This window comes from Amyelois transitella, chromosome 19, assembly GCF_032362555.1.
Source record: "Amyelois transitella isolate CPQ chromosome 19, ilAmyTran1.1, whole genome shotgun sequence".
Classification (NCBI taxonomy): domain Eukaryota; kingdom Metazoa; phylum Arthropoda; class Insecta; order Lepidoptera; family Pyralidae; genus Amyelois; species Amyelois transitella.
In genome coordinates this window covers 9405653-9427661 of record NC_083522.1, presented here as the reverse complement: position 1 = coordinate 9427661, position 22009 = coordinate 9405653, and the positions used below count along the sequence as shown (strand labels likewise).

At 38.3% G+C, this 22009-nt stretch overlaps 1 protein-coding gene across 5 annotated transcripts in view; it reads right to left on the bottom strand.

Moving 5' to 3' along the window:
- Positions 1–6809: 6809 nt before the first annotated feature.
- The window catches only part of LOC106136457 (E3 ubiquitin-protein ligase Nedd-4), a 32506-nt gene continuing 17306 nt past the window's right edge, over positions 6810–22009 (bottom strand). For 4 of the 5 annotated variants that reach the window (XM_060949548.1, XM_013337011.2, XM_060949549.1 and 1 more), the window contains 12 exons: positions 19693–20337; positions 17655–17736; positions 16760–16858; positions 15236–15361; positions 14460–14584; positions 13349–13490; positions 12441–12650; positions 11782–11888; positions 11061–11194; positions 9583–9811; positions 7955–8124; positions 6810–7054 (listed from right to left, as the gene is read on the bottom strand). In XM_060949548.1, coding sequence (XP_060805531.1) covers positions 6952–7054; positions 7955–8124; positions 9583–9811; positions 11061–11194; positions 11782–11888; positions 12441–12650; positions 13349–13490; positions 14460–14584; positions 15236–15361; positions 16760–16858; positions 17655–17736; positions 19693–20337 — 2172 coding nt within the window. In that variant the 3' untranslated portion in view covers positions 6810–6951. The remainder of the gene's footprint in view (positions 7055–7954; positions 8125–9582; positions 9812–11060; positions 11195–11781; positions 11889–12440; positions 12651–13348; positions 13491–14459; positions 14585–15235; positions 15362–16759; positions 16859–17654; positions 17737–19692; positions 20338–22009) is intronic. The other variant, XM_060949551.1, reaches the window with a different exon arrangement.

Sequence of the window (22009 nt, the reverse complement as noted above, 5' to 3'; positions counted from 1 at the left end):
ATCACGTACTGAGTCGGCAATTTGGCGGGAATTTGCGTAACCTGAAGGTAGAGGTCGCCCCCTTCTCTGTATAACCTGTGGCTCATTTCAACAGATCGCCTCCACACATGAGGTAAACTTTTTGTAAACATGCATTGTTGTCTGTGGTCACTTTTGAGTGATGTAACTGGCCAGTTGTAAGGGAATTTAAAAAGAATTCGGTTCAGTTATTTGAATATTTCCGAGGAATTTGGTTTGCATTTTGCAATCATTTGTTCAGTTGGAAACACGTTTATATTTCTTAATTATTTATTGTTTTGTTGGTGCAGTGTTAATTATTTGATAATTCATCAGACCACTACGCCAGGTAAAAAATAATTATTTTTCATTATAAATGCAATATGACTTATCAATACATATTATTATCTATTTAAATAAACTGTATCTTGAATATGTCTGATGGGAACCAAAACCAATTATAGTACCTACTTATTCAGTTAAAAACACAATTAAAAATATTAATAGACTTTTTTCTTTAATTTAGTCAAACAAACAGCTTTATATTGTAAATAATATTTGTACAAATAGAATTCAACATACGTCCACCGCATTTCTTTAGAAGACTGACCAACCAAGCCGTTGAGGTCACCGTAACAATTGTATAAATAAAACACAACAATATAATTAATAACTTTTATTTGCATGAATTTTTAATTTCAATAATCTATTTACACGATAGTTATAATATTTATAAAATATAGCTATTGTTAATGCAATTACATCGAAAAGTTCCCAGGGAACAAATCAAAACGCCAACAAAATATAAGGCTTCCCAGGATTTGTCTACAACAAATGACTTATAAAAGAATAGACCCGTCACTTAAAATAATCAAGTGTCACCTAAGACCTCACTTAAGCTAAATAGAGTATATAAACGAATATTTTAAAATAAAGTCACAAAATTAAATCATAAGAACAACTAATCGAGCAATACTTACACAAAATTCTGACCTTTAGCCTTATTTTTCCGTGCCCGGTCTATCCTTTTAAAAAGCCTATGCGAGAGTTTAAACTGCATCGGCTACGGCACATCGTTGCGTCACGGGCATTTTACGCAAGTGTTCGTTAATTTTAACTTATAAAGCCAAAACTGAAGAAAAAAAATTGATCTTTAAATTTTATTGCTTTTAATATATTTATCGGATAGCTTAAATGAAAAATATAGGTAGCTAAATATATAATGGAATAAATTTCGTAAAATGCTCGCAAGGTCTTCTAACTATTCTTATTCAATTATTTATAATTAAAGTTTCTATTTATATGTCTCATTTCAGCACTCTTTATAATGTTTAGTTATCGCGTTATACCAACTTTTTGGGGATCCCATTTAAATTGACAGAAATATTCTCTTTTTTTTAATTTAGAATTATTGGCTCTAATTCTACTTGTGATCATAGAAGTAAAACCTCAAAGAGTAATTCTCAAAAAAAAAACAAAAAAAATTTCTTAACTGCCAATGTTATTTACATAATAAGGCACGAATGTAAAAATAAATAGACACTATAGCTACATACCAGAATTATTATTTTTTTACATCATTTTAACACGTTTTACAATTTGTCCGCACGACCAGACGCCGTATTACAAAACACATCCTCTGGTTTACTTCTATGACTACATCTAATTTCGGCAAAGGTCTAACTAATTAACTAATGATTTTCACACTACAATTTTACAGATAATTTTATATTAGAAAACGAATTAAAATTCGTCTATGAATATTATTACTCGTGGAATTTATATTAATCTTATTTTACAGATTTAAAGCGTATAAAAACTTTTGTCCAATCTCACACAAATCTAGACCAGTCTGCTAGATATATTCCTTAATAATCATTGAACCTAATAACAGTCTTACAAGAAAAATACAATTTAAAAAAAGTCAATAAAATTAATTGATTTTTGACGTAATCAGTAAAAAAAAATACGTAGTGATTTTGATTGTTTGTTTGTAAACTCTTTATTGCACATAAAAATAAATGTAACAGAAATATTAATATTAATAAAGAATTTTTAATATATTTTCGAAACAAGACTGTTGTGAGATAACAAAACAAACGCCAGTTAAAACTTATAATTTAATTAGATACCTTACTACAATTTCCTTCACGTCCCTTCTCATAAATGCGCAGTCGAATCTAACAAGAACTAACAAGAATAAGAATACCGTTTACCAGAAACAACTAAAATTATAAAGAGACCAAAACTCACACAATTTAATACAATCGTCGTAGACTACCTAAAAAACTAGATAATTAAGTAAATAACATAACTTACTGACTCTATACATATAATATAATATAAATATTATTTTAATACACGGTGTAAACAATTGCTGTCAATATTACAATATGTCGTCCATTTCATGGAATTTCTGATTTTTTTTTTTTTTAATTACAAAGCAATTTTTTACACCCTATATATAATACAATATATACAACGACTTAATATGAAAATATATTTATTTATAAGCAAAAGCCGACCGGTTCAGTCGTTTAGGACGCAAAGAAATACGATCACAAGTTAAGACATTTATTAATGAGACATTTTTGCATAAATTATAAAAAGGTCTGATCAAATTATGTACTACCATTTGATTAGGTAATTTCATTCAAATATGCTGTGATTTTCCAATTCGAAATGGCGAAAATTAATCAATCAATGGAGGTTAATTAATGTGGGTTTCTTCATGTAGGCGATGGGCTACCAAACTGTCACTATTTTAATCTCAATTCCATCATTTAGACATACAACTGAATGTGGCCTTTGAGTGTTTACGAGAGTTATTTTGGGCATCATTGAAGCCCTCAATGATGAATAATTTTCCCCGTTTTTTTTTCACATTTTCCATTATTTCTTGGTTCCTTATAGTTGCAGCGGGATGTTATATAGCCCAAAGCCTCCCTCGATAAAGGGTCTATTTATTGAACAGAAAAATAAATTTTTAAATTCGAACCAGTAGTTCCTTCAAACAAACAAACTCTTCAGCTTTATAATATTATTATAGATATGATTAATGTGTTTAACAATTTCTTTGTTAATCTGACCTGCCTTTTTAATATAATGCAGTACATTTGAACCAGACCTTTGTGTTTGTGTCGTTAACTCGTGAAAGTTTAATTGTCAAAATAAGTGAATATAGATCGTTGAATAAAAATCAAATGATTTAACATCTAATCAATCAATTCCGTGCTAACTTACCAATTGACGTGTGTGAAATTAACATTAGTCAACTTATCATGTAGATATTGTAAACTGAACAGATTTTCACACGCACCTTTAAGACGTATGTATGTGCGCCTTAAAATCTCGATGTTTTACAATACTAAGGCAAAGTTTAAAAAAAAAGAAACAGTACTCAACTTACTTGTAAACCTATTTGGGGTCATAACGAATTATTATTTTGTACGCATACTTGAAATGCGTTTTGTCCATTTCCATATAATTTTTATGTCTGTGACAGACATTATTCGTTTGTTGATAGAATAGTTAAGATACGCCACCAGCATGACACCGCGCAATACTATCGCTGTTTCGTTTTTTTTATGACGGGAAACGGGACAGCGATAGTTTTTCGCGCGATTAAAACGACGTTGCGCGTGCGCATGCTAAGGGGCGTGGTGTCAAATTTTGAATTTCATTGTTCATATTATATCTTAGTTCCCCACATTTGTCTGTACACTATTAGGGAATAATTATGACGGTAAAATTAAAGATTGATTTTAACAATAAATCTTGAACTTCTTGAACTATTTTAAATTGCCTTTTTTTATTTGAAAAACATAATATTTAATATAACGATCGCATAATGAGTTACTCTATTACAAACGTAAATTACATCCGAAGTCATAATTACTCTTTGACACTACACCATCAATCATGGCTTGTACAGTGGGCAACAGATCAAGGTAAACAATGTTACCGTGTGGCAGTCTATGAGTCCCACACAGCGGCTCATTTGAAAAACCTTTATTTTAGCATGGCGATTCATTATCTTTATTGAGAACAAGAATTTATCGGGTCAAATACTTATGACTGACACATATAAAGAACAACAAGTCGTGGTCACTCAGTGACAATCGGTTGACTTCATTCTAATCCTGTTCATCTTCAATACAGTTCCCCCTCCATAAGTAACTTTATCTCCCAAAAAAACAAACGTGTAAGACGTCTCTTAGTTAATCAGCCACAATCAGTCCTATCAATTTGTATCCGGATATCTTTCCTTTCCTTCAGACACACAATGTCTCCCTGTCCTGAATGCTGTCCTCTACTACATCTTCTCACACAAAAACAGCTCCCTCCGCCATTTTACATCCGAATTTTGTTACTAACTTTCAGCTTTCTAATCTTATTAACCCACGGACAAAACACGTAAATATTCCGTCAGTTAGTTCATTTATTCCCCGAGTCAAGTCCCACACTGTCTCCCCCCCTTCCCCCCTCCGCACACAGATCCCCCCCCCCCCCCCCACCGCATCTCTATTTAAAACCGCCATTATTACTCACAAACAAAAAGAATAACAAGATCGTGCAGATCAATAGTGGCACTATATGCCTCACGAACTCCGATGTGAGCACCAGTCGGAGGTAGTCGTGGTCGCTCAGCCACAATCAGTTGACTACAAGTTCATCAGAGGTTTTTTTTGCTGTCTTTTACTACATCTTCTGTCACAAAAACAGCTCCATCCGCCATTTCACATCCGAATTTTCTTACTAACCTTCAGCTTTCTAATCTTATTAACCCACGGACAATACACGCAAATATTATGTTAGTTAGTCCATTTATTCCCCGAGTCAAGTCCCACACACTGTCTCCCCCCACCCCCCCTCCGCACACACAAACCCCCCCCCCCTCCCACCGCATCTCTATTTAAAACCGCCATTATTACTCACAAACAAAAAGAATAACAAGATAGTGCATATCAGTAGTGGCACTATATGCCTCACGAACTCCGATGTGAGCACCAATCGGGAGGTGATCATGGTCGCTGAGCCACAATCAGTTGAAAAAAAAGTTCATCCGAGGTTTTTTTGCTGTCCTCTACTACATCTTCTCACACAAAAACAGCTCCATCCGCCATTTCACATCCGAATATTACTATTAACTTTCTGCTTTCTAATCTTATTAACCCATGGACAAAACACGTAAATATTCCGTCAGTTAGTTCATTTATTCCCCGAGGCAAGTCCCACACTGTCTCCCCCCCCCTTCCCCCCTCCACACACACATTCCCCCCCCCCCCCACCCACCGCATCTCTATTTAAAACCGCCATTATTACTCACAAAGAAAAAGAATAACAAGATCGTACATATCAGTAATGGCACTATATGCCTCACGAACTCCGATGTGAGCACCAGTCGGGAGGTGATCATGGTCGCTGAGCCACAATCAGTTGAAAAAAAAGTTCATCCGAGGTTTTTTTGCTGTCCTCTACTACATCTTCTCACACAAAAACAGCTCCATCCGCCATTTCACATCCGAATTTTCTTACTAACCTTCAGCTTTCTAATCTTTTTAACCCACGGACAAAATACACGTCAACACTACGTTAGTTAGTCCATTTATTCCCCGAGTCAAGTCCCACACAATGTCACCCCCCCCCCCTCCCCCCCTCGCACACACACTCCCCCCCCCCTCTATTTAAAACCGCCATTATTACTCACAAACAAAAAAAATAACAAGATAGTGCCGATCAATAGTGGCACTATATGCCTCACGAACTCCGATGTGAGCACCAATCGGGAGGTGATCATGGTCGCTGAGCCACAATCAGTTGAAAAAAAAGTTCATCCGAGGTTTTTTTGCTGTCCTCTACTACATCTTCTCACACAAAAACAGCTCCATCCGCCATTTCACATCCGAATTTTCTTACTAACCTTCAGCTTTCTAATCTTTTTAACCCACGGACAAAATACACGTCAACACTACGTTAGTTAGTCCATTTATTCCCCGAGTCAAGTCCCACACAATGTCACCCCCCCCCTCCCCCCCTCGCACACACACTCCCCCCCCTCTATTTAAAACCGCCATTATTACTCACAAACAAAAAAAATAACAAGATAGTGCCGATCAATAGTGGCACTATATGCCTCACGAACTCCGATGTGAGCACCAATCGGGAGGTGATCATGGTCGCTGAGCCACAATCAGTTGAAAAAAAAGTTCATCCGAGGTTTTTTTGCTGTCCTCTACTACATCTTCTCACACAAAAACAGCTCCATCCGCCATTTCACATCCGAATTTTCTTACTAACTTTCAGCTTTCTAATCTTTTTAACCCACGGACAAAATACACGTCAACACTACGTTAGTTAGTCCATTTATTCCCCGAGTCAAGTCCCACACTGTCTCCCCCCCTTCCCCCCTCGCACACACATCCCCCCTCCCCCACCGCATCTCTATTTAAAACCGCCATTATTACTCACAAACAAAAAGAATAACAAGATCGTACATATCAGTAGTGGCACTATATGCCTCACGAACTCCGATGTGAGCACCAATCGGGAGGTGATCATGGTCGCTCAGCCACAATCAGTTAACTAAAAGTTCATCCGAGGTTTTTTTTGCTGTCCTCTACTACATCTTCTCACACAAAAACAGCTCCATCCGCCATTTCACATCCGAATTTTCTTACTAACCTTCAGCTTTCTAATCTTATTAACCCACGGTCAAAACACACGTCAACACTACGTCAGTTAGTTCATTTATTCCCCAATGTCTCCCCCCCATCCCCCCTCCGGACACACAAACCCCCCCCCCCCCCTCCCACCGCATCTCTATTTAAAACCGCCATTATTACTCACAAACAAAAAGAATAACAAGATAGTGCCTATCAGTAGTGGCACTATATGCCTCACGAACTCCGATGTGAGCACCAGTCGGAGGTAGTCGTGGTCGCTCAGCCACAATCAGTCGACGCCGGCGAACCCTACCGAGCCCTCGATGGCCTTGATGAGCTTCTCGCGGAGCTGCTGGTAGCTCTCGTACGGCGGCAGGTCGATGCGGTTGAAGCTGTGACGTGGAAAGAGCTTGGAGTTAATTACGATATTAATATTAATAATATATATAGCATATTATATATATGGCAAAACAACGTTTGCCGGGACAGCTAGTATATAATTATCACAATCGAGATACCGATTGGAGGCGGTTCGCTTTTGACAATAGTTATATAATCAAATAGTGACAGGTTGCTAGCTCATCGCTTAAAAGAAGTATCCCAAGTTTACAAGCCTATCCCTTAATCGCCTTTTACGACATCCATGGGAAAGAGATGGAGTGTATTTGCATTTTTATGTCTATTAGTGCCGGAAACCATACGGCACATTAGGTTGTTTTTATTAATATTTTTCACTAAATTTAAACTATTATTTATTGATGCCTAGATTTGAAACGGAATTATTACTTTGAGCAGTATGACGTCATAACCCCTTATATTGCAGTATGAGTTTAATCACCATTACCCGCCCCCGCGCGGCACGCGCGACGCCGTTATTATCGCGCGACAACCTATCGCTATCCCGTTTCAAGTCATCATTAAAAGCAAGAAAGCTATAGTTTTTCCACGCGACAATAATGGCGTCGCGCATGCGTACCATGATGCGGGCTGCCCTTCAACTGTACTCGTAAAGCAAGCTATTATTAGGTTGTTTTTTGTTAGTTATATGCACATTTGAAGAATAATTACTCAAGTCATTAGATTACATAGATCAAAGGTCTATTTAAAATATGGCGTAGATACACATACCTACATACAAAATCATTACGCTTCGACATAAGTGCCTCTTAATTGACTGTGCATTTTTAACTTTAACATATTTTATTTAATTAAGCATAACTAAGTAGATAGGGAATTTTTAAACATACATACCTACGTAGAAACATAGAACAAAATCAGTTAAGATCGCTTACCAAGTATGCGCTCTGGGGTAATTCTCGGGCGCGCCCCACTTCTCAATAGTGAACAATTGGGGTCCGTTTGAGCCGTACAGCTCCTTGAACCCGTTCATCGGGACCCTGGACGTTCCTGTGACGAACTGGAGCAGGCGCGAGCGCATCTCGTTGGAGAATGATAGCACCACCTGAAAATTTATTGATATTAAATATTGTGTGCCGTGTGGTTCCCGGCAATTTTGAATAAGACCACTTATCCATGGATGTCGTTAAAGGCGACTAAGGTATAGGCAAACTAGGGATTCTTCTTTTAGGCGATGGGCTAGCAACCTGTCACTATTTGAATCTCAATTGTATCATAAAGCAAAACAGCTGAACATTGCCTATCAGTCTTTTCAACACTGTTGGCTCTGTCTACCCCGCAATGGATATACACGTGATTATATGTATGTAAATAGTATGTGAAGAACGTTACCGGTTAAATATGGTGTGTCGCAGAGTTAGTGCGGTTGTCTGTGACACCGCAGGTCCCGGGTTCGAATCCCAAAACGACCTTTCTCTGATTGGTCTGGGTCTTGGATGTATATTTATATAAGTATTTATTATAAAATATCGAATCGTTAGTTTCCCCTGCAAAGGTTGCGGATATCAGACAGGAGTCGCTTCGTATAAAAACCTGGCTCACCCAATCCAGGATCCATGGTTGCAGGCACACCCCGGGCTCCTCTCCAAAGCGGTGAACTTGCACCCTGGACTAAATCCAGGTGGAACAATGAACAACTCACCCTCCAAAACCACATGACCACGATATGGTTGGCGTGATAGTCCCCCTTGTAGAGCGTGTAAAACCTGGCTCACCCAATCCAGGATCCATGGTTGCAGGCACACCCCGGGCTCCTCTCCAAAGCGGTACCGAGACTAAACCCAGGTGGAAGAATGAACAACTCACCCTCCAAAACCACATGACCACGATATGTTTGGCGTGATAGTCCCCCTTGTAGAGCGTGTAAAACCTGGCTCACTCAATCCAGGATCCATCCTCTCCAAATCGGAAAGGATGCAACCTGGACTAAAGCCAGGTGGAAGAAAGAACAACTCACCCTCCAAAACCACATGACCACGATATGATTAGCGAGATAGTCCCCCTTGTAGATCGTGTAAAACCTGGCTCACCCAATCCAGGATCCATGGTTGCAGACAAACCCCGGGCTCCTCTCCAAAGCGGTACCGAGTCCCAGCGTGGTGAGGATGCACCCTGGACTAAATCCAGGTGGAACAATGAACAACTCACCCTCCAAAACCACATGACCACGATATGGTTAGCGTGATAATCCCCCTTGTAGAGCGTGTAAAACCTGGCTCATCCAATCCAGGATCCATGGTTGCAGACATACCATGGGCTCCTCTCCAGAGCGGTACCGAGACTAAACCCAGGTGGAAGAATGAACAACTCACCCTCCAAAACCACATGACCACGATAAGGTGAGCGTGATAATCCCCCTTGTAGATCGTGTAAAACCTGACTCACTCAATCCAGGATCCATGGTTGCAGACACACCCCGGGCTCCTCTCCAAAGCGGTACCGAGTCCCAGCGTGGTGAGGATGCAACCTGGACTAAACCCAGGAGGAAGAATGAACAACTCACCCTCCAAAACCACATGACGACGATATGGTTGGCGTGATAGTCGCCCTTGTAGAGCGTGTTGGCGCGCCAGTCCCTCACGTCGATGTGCTGTATGCCGCACAGCAGCAGCTCCAGCTCGTGCTCGTCGAAGATCTTCAGCAGGTTGAGGGGCACCAGCGCGCCGAAACCTTCCAGGAACGCCGACATCTGCTCCTGGACGCGGCTGACGAATCTCCATTGGATCACCAGTCTGATAGATAGATAAAAACGTTTATTCAGTTGCTACATACACAAAATACAGAGTTAAACATAACAATATAATAACACAGTTGAGATGCATTTGCGTGCTGCAGCAAGTAGAAAAGGTCATAAACTCAGCGGAATTTTTGCGCTAACTGAAGTGCAAAAGGCTGATTTTCAGTTATCACCATTGAAGTGGGTGCGGGCGTCTGGACAAAGGTAAAAGCTTTAGGAACGTACGGACGCGAGGAGGGGGTATTTTAGGGTTCCGTACGTCTGAATACAAAAACGGAACCCTTATAGGATCACTCGTGTGTCTGTCCGTCCGTCGCTTACAGTCAATTATCTCCGAATCTATTAGACCGATTAAATTGAAATTTGGTACACATATCAATTCCTGTGACCCAAACACAAAGGTGTGACGTGAGCGGATGACATCTGTATATGGGGGGTCATTTTTGGGGGGGAAGGGGAAAATAAAAAAAAATTTCGGAAAACTGCATCGTGTGGCATATTAAATGAAAGGTCTTGTTGAGAAGATCTTAAAAGTATTTTTTTTTTGTAATTTTAAAATAAATAGTTTCCAAGTTATTCAAGAAAATAGACGAAAATTGACCATTATTATTATTATATATTTTTTTTTGATGTTTTAGCCACACCAGTTATTTTTTTAAATAAAGGTTGATGCCTGATAAATGATGAGTGCCGTGTGGTTGTCGGCACCAATATAATAAAAAGAATACGACCACACCATCTCGTTCCCATGGGTGTCGTAAAAGGCGACTAAGGGATAAGCATATAAACTTGGAATTCTTCTTTTAGGCGATGGGCTAGCAACCTGTCACTATTTAAATCTCATTTCTATCATCAAGCCAAAAAGCTGTACGAGGCCTTTAAATCTTTTCAAGACTGTTGGCTCTGTCTGCCCCGTAAGAGATATAGACGTGACTATATGTATGTATGTATATTAAGTGTTAGTCAAAAAAGTAAAGGCGTAGACTATGCCTGAAATAATTTCTATTTAAAATTGATGAATGAACAGTTCCGAAAAGTCTGAGAGGCCACATTCAACTGCTTGGCTTAATGATGGAATTGAGATCCAAATAGTGTCAGGTTGCTTGCCCATCGCCTAAAAAGGATTCTAAAGTTCGTAAGCCTATCCCTTAGTCGCCTCTTACGACATCCATGGGAAAGAGATGGGAGTGGTCCTATTATTTTTTGTACTGGTGCCGGGAACCACACGGCAGACTGATACTCACTTGATATACTCGTCCTTGTTCTCATCGTCCACTGGAATGTTAGCTCCCCCCGGCTTCAGCTCTCGTTGTATCGTCTTCCCGAACTGTTCCTCGTCCACACTGAAGGTCAACTCCAGTTCCGATGGGTCGTTCTCCTGGAATAACATACATACACACATACATAAAATCACGCCTCTTTCCCCGAGGGGTAGGCAGAGACTACCTCTTTCCACTTGCCACGATCTCTGCGTACTTCCTTCGCTACATCCACATTAATAACTCTCTTCATGCAAGCTCGGCGGTTTCGGGTACTCTTGACCTGACCCTTTACCAGGACGTCCTTAATATAACATACATACATATATAATCACGCCTATATCCCTTGCGGGGTAGACAGAGTCAAAAGTCTTAAAAAGACTGATAGACCACGTTCAGCCGTTTGGCTTAATGATTGAGATTCAAATAGTGACAGGTTGCTAGCCTGTCGCCTAAAAGAAGAATCCCAAGTTTAGGCGATTAAGCCTATCCCTTAATCGCCTTTTACGACATCCATGAGAAATAGATGGCGTGGTACCATGTTTTATATTATTTAGGTCAAAGATGCATCCGCGGAAGACCAGCTCCGCTGAGCGGTGACCTTTTTGGGTACATTCTTGGATGTAAATTGTCATATTTTAATTTGTAATTTGTACTAAATAAACATATTTTCTTTCTTTCTTTCTCAGTAACGGTAATCACTTACCCTGATCCACATGAGAGAGTTGTAGTACTCGAGATCGACAGACTCCATGTCTTTGAGATCTATAGTCTTGTTCAGCATCATCTTGTAGAATGGACGGATGAAGAATGCTGAAAAGAATGGAATAGATTAGATTTATATTCAATGTGCCGTGTGGTTCCCGGGACCAATAGAAATAAAAGAATAGGACCACTCCATCTCTTTCCCATGGATGTCGTAAAAGGGTAATCCCTTTTAAACTTATAAACTTGGAATTCTTCTTTTTCAGAAGAAGAAGAATCCTTTCAAAACTAAATCGTGGACGAATGCACATAGTCTATAACGGAAACGAGTTAAAATATAATAAATATTCCTCATTTCACATCTTACTATTAGATACTCCTTAGACTTAAACCTTTAGAAAGAACTCAAACTTTTAAATGGTTAAGTAGCCGTTTTACCCAAACTTTAAACCCCGGTCTTTATACCACAGAGACTTATGGGAATACGCAAAAACAAAAAGCTAAAATACTTACCATCTTACTATAAGATGTTCTTAAGTTAAAACCCGTAGAAAGAACTCAAACTTTCAAAGGGTTAAGGAGCTGTTTTACCGACCCTAACACAAAGGCGTTTATACCACAAGTGCTTCTCACAAAAAACTAAAAAGCTGAACTGCTTACCATCTAGAAGTTTCCCATGGTACACCGCCATGCCGGCCACCCTGCCTATGAACTTGAAATACGAGAGATGTTCCTCATTGCATACCCCACTGTTAGGGTTGATTTGCAACGTGTAATTGTCCATGGCCGAGTATTCAAACAGGCCGTAGTATGGGTTGAACATCTCTTTGGAGAGGAGGAAGAACCACTCGCGAGCCAGACCTCCGTAATCTGTGACAAAGAAAAGAGAACAAATATACAAAACTGTTGTTTGTAAACTGATTATTGCACATAAAAAATAAATATGTATAATAAATTACAAAACAGTCGTTGGATTATGAAGAATATGTATGTACAATGGCGGACTTATCCCAATCGGAATTTCTTCCAGTAAACCAAAAAAGGAACACTCAGAATGCCTTGTGGCATTAAGTCCACCTGTTGTGCATAAAGTTTAAATAAATAAATAAACACTCCATAATCGAATAGGCAGCGCACAGTCAAATGGAACATTTTTCAAATTAAAATTGGACAATTGATTTTCCAAATGTTAATTATGATACTTTTCAATGTCGCCAAAAGCAAACAGGATGCATTTAATGTAACTACCTGACTTTAACAATTTTCAAAAATAAAATCCAGTCTCCTCCACACAATCATGACAAACACCACGAGGATGATGGTAAAAGATTTTAAACAACGCCATCTATCGTCACACAACAAACACTCACCGAGCCCCACTTCCGACTCGAACTCGACCCACAGCTTGGTCTTCAACAGCTCGATGCGGCTCACGGAACTGATAATACGGTACGAGTCTTCCAGAATACAGTTACGTACAATAAACTACAAGTAGGAATTTAAAGAAATTGCATAGCGCGATTTAATTTTTAAACAACGCCATCTATCGTCACACAACAAACACTCACCGAGCCCGACTTCCGACTCGAACTCGACCCACAGCTTGGTCTTCAACAGCTCGATGCGGCTCACGGAGCTGATAATACGGTACGAGTCTTCCAATATTGAGTTCCGACGGACTTTTATTTCGAACTTGTTGGGGACGTTGCTCTGAAAATTAACAAGACACGTTTATATCCCTAGTGGGGTAGACAGAGCCAACAGTCTTGAAAAGACTGACATAGGCCACGATCAGCTGTTTGGCTTAATGATAGAATTGAGATTCAAATAGTGACAGGTTGCCAGCCCGTCGCCTAAAAAAAGAATCCCAAGTTTACAAGCCTATATCTTAGTCGCCTTTTACGACATCCACGAGAAAGATATGGACAACAACATAACAAGACACTTTAGTAATAATACATATCTCACAATGACTTTCTTTAGAGACGATTCAGCAAATTCCCGTCAGACTTGGCCGGGTTTTGAGAGCTATGCCACATGACAATTACCTCATACTTTTAATCATACTTACATAAATAAGGCATTGGATAAAACTTCACCCTTGGCTATGCATTAAGCGTTTTAATCGTCTCACTTCATCAACTATTTAGTTCTAAGCAGAACTAATGAAAACGGTTAAAATCGAAACATTAAAATCGGATTTTTTTTTAAACAAATCCAGGTTAAAGAACACTTAGTTATATGTGATTTCTTTTCATTGACAAATACATAAGAAATAAGAAGTGACCTTGTACAAATGTTGATGTTTTTTTTTATGTTGTACATAAATATATAAAAAAATAACAGATTCTTTTTTCTACATACATACATACATATAATCACGTCTATATCCCTTGCGGGGAAGACAGAGCCAACAGTCTTGTCAAGACTGATAGGCCACGTTCAGCTATTTGGCTTTAAGATAGAATTGAGATTCAAATAGTGACAGGTTGCTAGGCCCATCGCCTAAAAGAGGAATCCCAAGTTTATAAGGCTATCCCTTAGTCGCCTTTTACGACATCCGTGGGAAAGAGATGGAGTGGTCATATTCTTTTTTATAATGGTGCCGGGAACCACACGGCACAAAAACATTTTTTTTTTCCTTTTTTTTTCAAATAAATAATCTATATCTTTACTCACAGGTTTGCGTAACTGACTCTTGAGGTATTCGTATTTCCGCTTGTAATCTCTGGAATAAGGTACTGCCGGGCCCGCTATCTGGGGATTTGAAAGTCTGGGGTCTTCCCATTGCGTCGTGCGAGTATCTGTAAAAAAAAATCACGTCTATATCCCTTGCGGGGTAGACAGAGCCAACAGTCTTGAAAAGGCCACGTTCAGCTATTTGGCTTAACGATAGAATTGAGATTCAACTAGTGACAGGTTGCTAGCCCATCGCCTTAAAAAGAATCCCAAGTTTGTAAGCATATCGCTTAGTCGCCTCTTACGTCATCCACGGGAAAGAGATGGAGTGGTCCCATTCTTTTTTGTATTGGTGCCAGGTACGACACGGCAAAAAAAAATATCGTTGGGTAAATTTTGAAATTAATTAATGGCCTACATACATACATATGGTCACGTCTATATCCCTTGCGGGGTAGACAGAGCCAACAGTCTTGAAAAGACTGAATGGCCACGTACAGCTATTTGGCTTAACGATAGAATTGAGATTCAACTACATAGTGACAGGTTGCTAGCCCATCGCCTAAAAAAGAATCCCAAGTTTGTAAGCCTATCCCTTAGTCGCCTTTTACGACATCCATGGGAAAGATTTGGAGTGGTCCTATTCTTTTTTGTATTGGTGCCGGGAGCCACACGGCCTATTGGCAAAAAATAGATATCTATCCATCCTAAAGACTTAAAACGTAAACATCCTTAATACAATAAATGGCGGCGTCAATTGAAAGGTCTATACTCACTGTGGTCAATGAAGAATATTCTGCCGTCCGTGTGAACTCTCTCCTCCCAACCCTCGGGTAGTGGTCCCAACTCGTCAGTGGGTCCCGCCGACGCCGCAGCGGCTGATGGTAGACTCGATGCACAACCTTCAAATGGAATTCAATTCTACTACATAGTATAAAACAAAGTCGCTATTTTAGTCTGTTTGTCTGTATGCTTAAATCTTTAAAATTACGCAACGGATTTTGATGCGGTTTTTTGTAACAGGTAGAGTGATTCAAGAGGAAGGTTTTTATGTATAATTTTTTACGAATTTTGCACCCGTGCTAAGCCGGGGCGGGTCGCTTGTACATACATATAGTCACGTATATATCCCTTACGGGGTAGACAGAGCCAACAGTCTCGAAAAGACTGAACGACCACGTTCAGCTGCTCGGCTTGATGATAGAATTTAGATCCAAATTCAATTCATTCATTCGTAGATCACAACATGTACTATGTTCCAGGACAAACTGTGACTTTGAAAATGCCTCTCATAACATATTAAAATGGAATAAAAATTCATTCATTTGTAGATCTCATTCAAAAATTCAAAATTTTTATTCATTATTATAGGATACTTCATATCGCTTAATAATTGTCCAAACGTATGGTTTAACAACATTGGTTGACGTCAAATAAATTACTTAAAACTAAGTTTACTGCCGCTTCCAAGGCGTCAGTGCAGAAGAAGCGGTAACAAACTGCACTGCAGCATTTTCTTCAACAACGTCAACTTCACAATTATCCAAACTAAGAATAGATCACAACAGTACATATTCCAGGACAAACTGTGACTTTGAAAATGCCTCTCATCACATACGAGGATCAATGCAGTATTCGTCAAAGATCTCTCCATTTCTCAAATCAGGATGACGGTAATTTTAAAATTTGACATCGACACCGCCTTGGATTCAAACGTATTAAAATTAAGATCTTTTGTAATTTTAGTTGAAATTTAATTTAGACAAGACAAAATCATAAACTACATTAAAACCATACGTTACACACTTACTTAACTAGTATTGAAAAAGATGGCGTTAACGAATAATATAAATATATATATATATATTATATGTGTGTATTTTTACGATATTCATTGGAAAGAGATGGAGTGGTCCTATTCTTTTTAATGGTGCCGGGAACCATACGGCACGGATATATCTATACTAATATTATAAAGCTAAAGAGTATGTTTGTTTGTTTGTTTGAACGCGCTAATCTCATGAACTACTGGTTCGAATTGAAAAATTCTTTTTGCGTTGAATAGACCAGTTAACAAGGAAGGCTTTAGGCTATGTAACATCACGCTGCAACTATAAGGAGCAAAGAAATAATGGAATATGTGAAAAAAACGGGATTAATTATTCATCCTTGAGGGCTTCAATGATACCCAAAATAACTATTCCACGCGGACAAAGTCGCGGGCACAGCTAGTACAAACATAAAATTCTCCAACAGCTAGTACAAACATAAAATTCTCCAATTAAGTAGTGATAACTGACCTGTTCTTGGATCTATCCACGTGGTAGTCTTCTTGTTGTGGTCGATGAAGAATATTCTTCCATTTGGTGCTTTCTGCATCGTCCATCCGGGAGGTAAACCTGAATATACAGAAAACATCGATAGATAATGTCAATACATAAAAAAAAGTAATAAAAATGATCGAATGTTAACAGCATCCGAATGATATCAGAAAGTCTGCTGCTTAGTACGAAATAATTATTGTACTTGTTACAAAATACTTGATTAAGGACGTCCTGGTAGAAGGTCAGGTCAAGGGTATCTGAAAACGCCAAACTTGCATGAAGATATTTTTGAATGTAAACGAAAAGACAGAAGTATGCATGTATCGTGGAAAACGGAAAGATGTAGTCTCTGTCTACACCTCCAGAAAAATAGCGCGATATGATGTGTGCATGTACGGGATAGGCTTATAGACTTGGGATTCCTCTAGTGGTAGGCAATGGGCTAGCAACCTGTCACCATTTGAATCTCAATCTATCATTAAGCCAAACAGCTGACCGTGGCCTTTCAGTTATTCCAGACTGTTGGCTCTGTCTACCCCGCAAGGGGTATAGACGTGATTATATGTATGTATATTTATAAGATCACCCCGGTCAATAATCTAAACCACTTAGAACCTACTAACCCTAGATGACACATACATACATTAAATCACGCCTCTTACCCGGAGGGGTAGGCAGAGACACCTCTTTCCACTTGCCACGATCTCTGCATACTTCCTTCGCTTCATCCACATTCATAACTCTTCATGCAAGCTCGGCGGTTTCGGGTACTGACCTGACCATTTACCAGGACGTCCTTAATACGAGAAGACCCCACACCCCAGAAGATTAATGTGTTTCTGTCTTACGGTTTGTAAAAAGCAGTACCAACCTTCACTGTTAGGCAGAGTTTGACTCTGCGTGCTGCTCGCACTACTGCTCCGCGTGCTCTCCGTCGATCCGTCTGTCTCGTCCTGCGGAACGACGAAACTTTAACATTCATAATTATTTTGACCGATTTTATTGAGTCAATGATGAAAAATAGTTTCACTTGACTGCCCTTTGAAAAGTACCCATTTATTTCTACTGCTGTCATTTTTTTTTGCGTGTCAGCTGTATATTTGACAAATGTTTAGCACACCGGGTTATAAACAAATATGCATTTCATATTTGCCCCTTGGATTATTCAAACTGGCAACACAAATTGAATAAATCAAAATTGAAATTAATAAAATCACCCTTTTTTATTAAAAAAAAAAAGCGAACCCATACCATGCCACAAAAAAAATCGCACCAAACTCGATTTAACCGATTCCAGTGTCATAGAAATGAAGTCCCATAGCTTAAGAGCGGTCAAGAAAACAATGTTGGCCATATTGGATACATTTATAAAGAATCTACAAGATGCATCAATCTACAGGATAATAATAAATTTGTGCTATTATTTTCAACCGTCAACCGTGCAATCATAACAACGTTCCACTAACTATAAATAATTAAACTATATATATCAATAAAAATCACACAATAACATACAAATATGATAAACTATCCATTGTTCAAAAAAAAAAAGAACAAAAAGCACATATATAGCACAAGCATATACATACAACAAAAGAAGCATGACATGAACTGTCAAACTACTGTCAAATGAGCATCGAACTGTCAAAAACAATAGATCAGATTGAAAAACTGAAAATAAATTGATAATTTACACCATTCCCGAAAACAAATTGTAATTGAATTTATTTCAATTGTTATTTATGTCAAACCATTTTTAGATGTATCAATTTCAACCTGTAAAATAAAGCTAACTGTTAGAATCGTTATTGATAGCTGTCAATTTTGAAATGTCTTAGTCCAATTGATATGTAAAAAAGACAGTATTTTTGTGGTGACGAGTTTTGTGTCAAGTGGATTAATCCAGTGTTCATTTGGGTAAGAAACAAATAAAAAATTTTCGGCGGTCAAATTTTAAACAGCGCAATCTTGTGAATGAAGAATTTACAAGACGGAATTCGCAGTATTGCCACGAGGAAAACTTAAATATTGAATGCCAAGTATATTGTTTATTTTTTTTTTTCCCCTGGCGTTTTTTCCGATTACATCATCCTCACCTTTCTGGAGACGAGCCTGGGGTTCACCTTTACCATGATACTGGATTGAATGGAGTCAGATTCTCCGCACGAAGCAACTACCATGTGGCCTCCACAAACTTTACAGGTTTGTTACGAATACAGAAAAAAAACAAAAAAAAACAAACTTGGCACAAGACATCCACTTGGCACAAGACACAAGGGTAACACGAGAAGTAGCCGCAAGCGGGCACAGGTTATGGTAAGCACTTGTGGACATCACAGAAGGCTGTTGTTCCTCACGCTGTCTCATAGACAATTTCCCAATGCACTCCGTTGCAAGCGTGCCGGCGGTGACGCGAAATGTATGCTTAAATATATTTTGTACGATGCGATGAAATTTTGATAATAATGTAATGAAATAGACTAATATTTTTATTTGCAAACACCCTGGTTATTTGAAAAGTTTATGGTTCAAAATTTCGTTGCTTTTTCTGGTGTTGCCCAAGTTTATATATTTGATTTTATAAATGATCTTATAAATCAAATAAATAAACATGAATTCTAAATAAAGATTCACTATGTCCATGCCAATAGCCGGACCAAATTAATATATTTTTGTAGAAATGATCACCGACATTACAATGAGACCACACTTGCGGAATTTGGATTTCTCCACCACCACGCCATCCAAATATAAGCAACGCTATCGACTCTTATTATTTATGATCTTAAAAAATATACAATACAGTTATAATAGCTATATACAATGTACAAGTGTATGTATGTGTGAGATCTAATGCTCCCAGCAAAGCGTGTCTGTACATTTCGCGTCACCCGCGCGCCCGGTCTTACCTCTGAGTCGTCCGAATCGGTCGCCGTCCGCCTCCGCCTAGAGTTCGGTGACCTCGCGGGACTAGCGCCACCTGTCGGCGTACTGAAGTGATTCTCATCAAACGTCAACGCATCCTCCAAATCTGCCAATAACGCTTCTCGTTCTGCCTCCTCTGCACTAATTTCGTTGTTTTGACCAATTCCATTTTCATCTGTTTCATTGTCTACATCTCTTATTTCTGTTTCCCCATTCCCCATTTCATTTTCCGTCTGTTCATTTTCAATCTCAGCCGATTCTACTACTACATTTGTTTCCGAAATTTCGTTAGCATCACCATTCATGGCATTCGGTGCGTCACCGTCGACATCGTCTTGACTAGAAGCCGCATTATCACAAACAGCTTGAGCATCATTTTCATTCGCAGTTTCGTTGTCATCATTTCCCTGTATTCTCACAGTTTCGTTGGCGCAAACAACATCGTCTTGATCTTGGTTATCTCTTAAATTATTATCACAGTCGTTTTCGTTACTTATACTAGTTGATTCCCCTGCACCTCTGTCTGTTTCTTCTTGCTCTACATCATTGAGTTCCGGAGACCGTATCGGAGTCGAGTAAGGAGTAGCATCGGGCGAGTTAGTATCCCCGCTTCTATTGCTTACATCCTCCTGTTAGAGATTTACATTGACATTATCTACCCACAAACTTTTGTCTGCAGACCGTTGCACATAAAAGTTTGAATACCACTCAATAAGATCTTTTTTTTTTATTTAAAAAATTGCCATTGCCAAAGATCTTACTATAGTGTTTCTAATCTCTCGCGTGCTTAAAATTGTCTATGGTAGTGAGGACAACACAACGGACGTCTATGGTCACACCCGTGAACCGTTGGCACCGGATTAGTATTGAGTGATGAATTATGAGTTTTATGCGTGGCTGTGTACTCATATCTAAAGCTTCTCCCACGTGTTATTATAAGCTAAATTATTTAGAGGCTGCAAAGGTATATTTAAAAAAATTGCCAAGTATTATATTTGTAAGCATATCAACATGCAAAAATTTTGAATATTATCAAGACTTTAAAACAAAAAAATAAATTGCTATATAGCTAAAATCTGAGACTTTATGAAAAGATGTATTAAGGGTTGGCAAATAATTACAATTAAAGTAACTTAGTAAAGAAAATATTTTAACTACATGAAATTAATCCAAAAAAAATGAGTACACAGCATGAAATATCGAATTAGTAACTCGCTGAAGCCCATGCTCTATTTAATATCTCTGCCTTTCTGAATAGAAAAGGAAAAAAAATCGGAAAATCTTAAAAGAAATATATGATATGTAAACAAAATTTTGGCAAATATTTTTTTATCAAGATAAAAAAGCCAAAACATAATAAAAATAATAAACAAGTCAAAGTTAAAACTTTACAATTTTAATTATAATACTTATAATACCAAGTCACTTACAGGAAAGACAGGGCCTTTTAAAGTCTTATAATTTAAGTACAGTCAAGTACAAGAGTCCGCATCAATTTTTTCAAAGAAAAGATATTGCACGTGACACGTGCACAAACATTTGCACGTGACTGTACATCAAATCGTGACATAATTTGTATAGAATGCTTATAACTATAAAGGATACCTTTAAAAACAAATACTCTGCAAGTGCTAGTAGGCAATTAAAATTGTATATTTTCCCGGTCATTCTAATCTTGTTTCCCTGTCCACCCCGTAGCACGTGATTCCGTTTTCCACTATCCTTTCCAACAAACCTACTAACTGTGAACGCCATCTATGTGCTTGCATGCACAACTACGGTCTTTGTAACATCAATATCCCATTGAACATGCAAAACATATAGGATTGTTACATTTTTAAGGGTAAATCGAAAATTTTCCTGACATTTTGGAGGCACAAAATATAGGCGAATGTTAAAAGTTGGTGAACATATACGTAAACATTTAATATTATAAAGCTGAAGAGTTTGTTTGAACGCGCTAATCTCAGGAACTAATGGTTCGAATTGAAAAATTCTTTTTGCGTTGAATAGACCATTTGTCGGGGAAGGCTTTAGGCTAAATAATATCACGCTGCAACTATAAGGAGTAAAGAAAATTAGAATATGTGAAAAAAACGGGGAAAATTATTCATTCTTGAGGGCTTCAATGATACCCAAACTAACTATTCCACGCGGACGAAGTCGCGGGCATAACTAATGAGCGAGTATTTATAAATAAATATTTAAATTTTTATTTCGTGCCTCCAAAATTACTTTTTATCTAAACATCAGTTTTTATTTCAAAATGCATGCCACTATACTTATTGCCATCAAAATCTA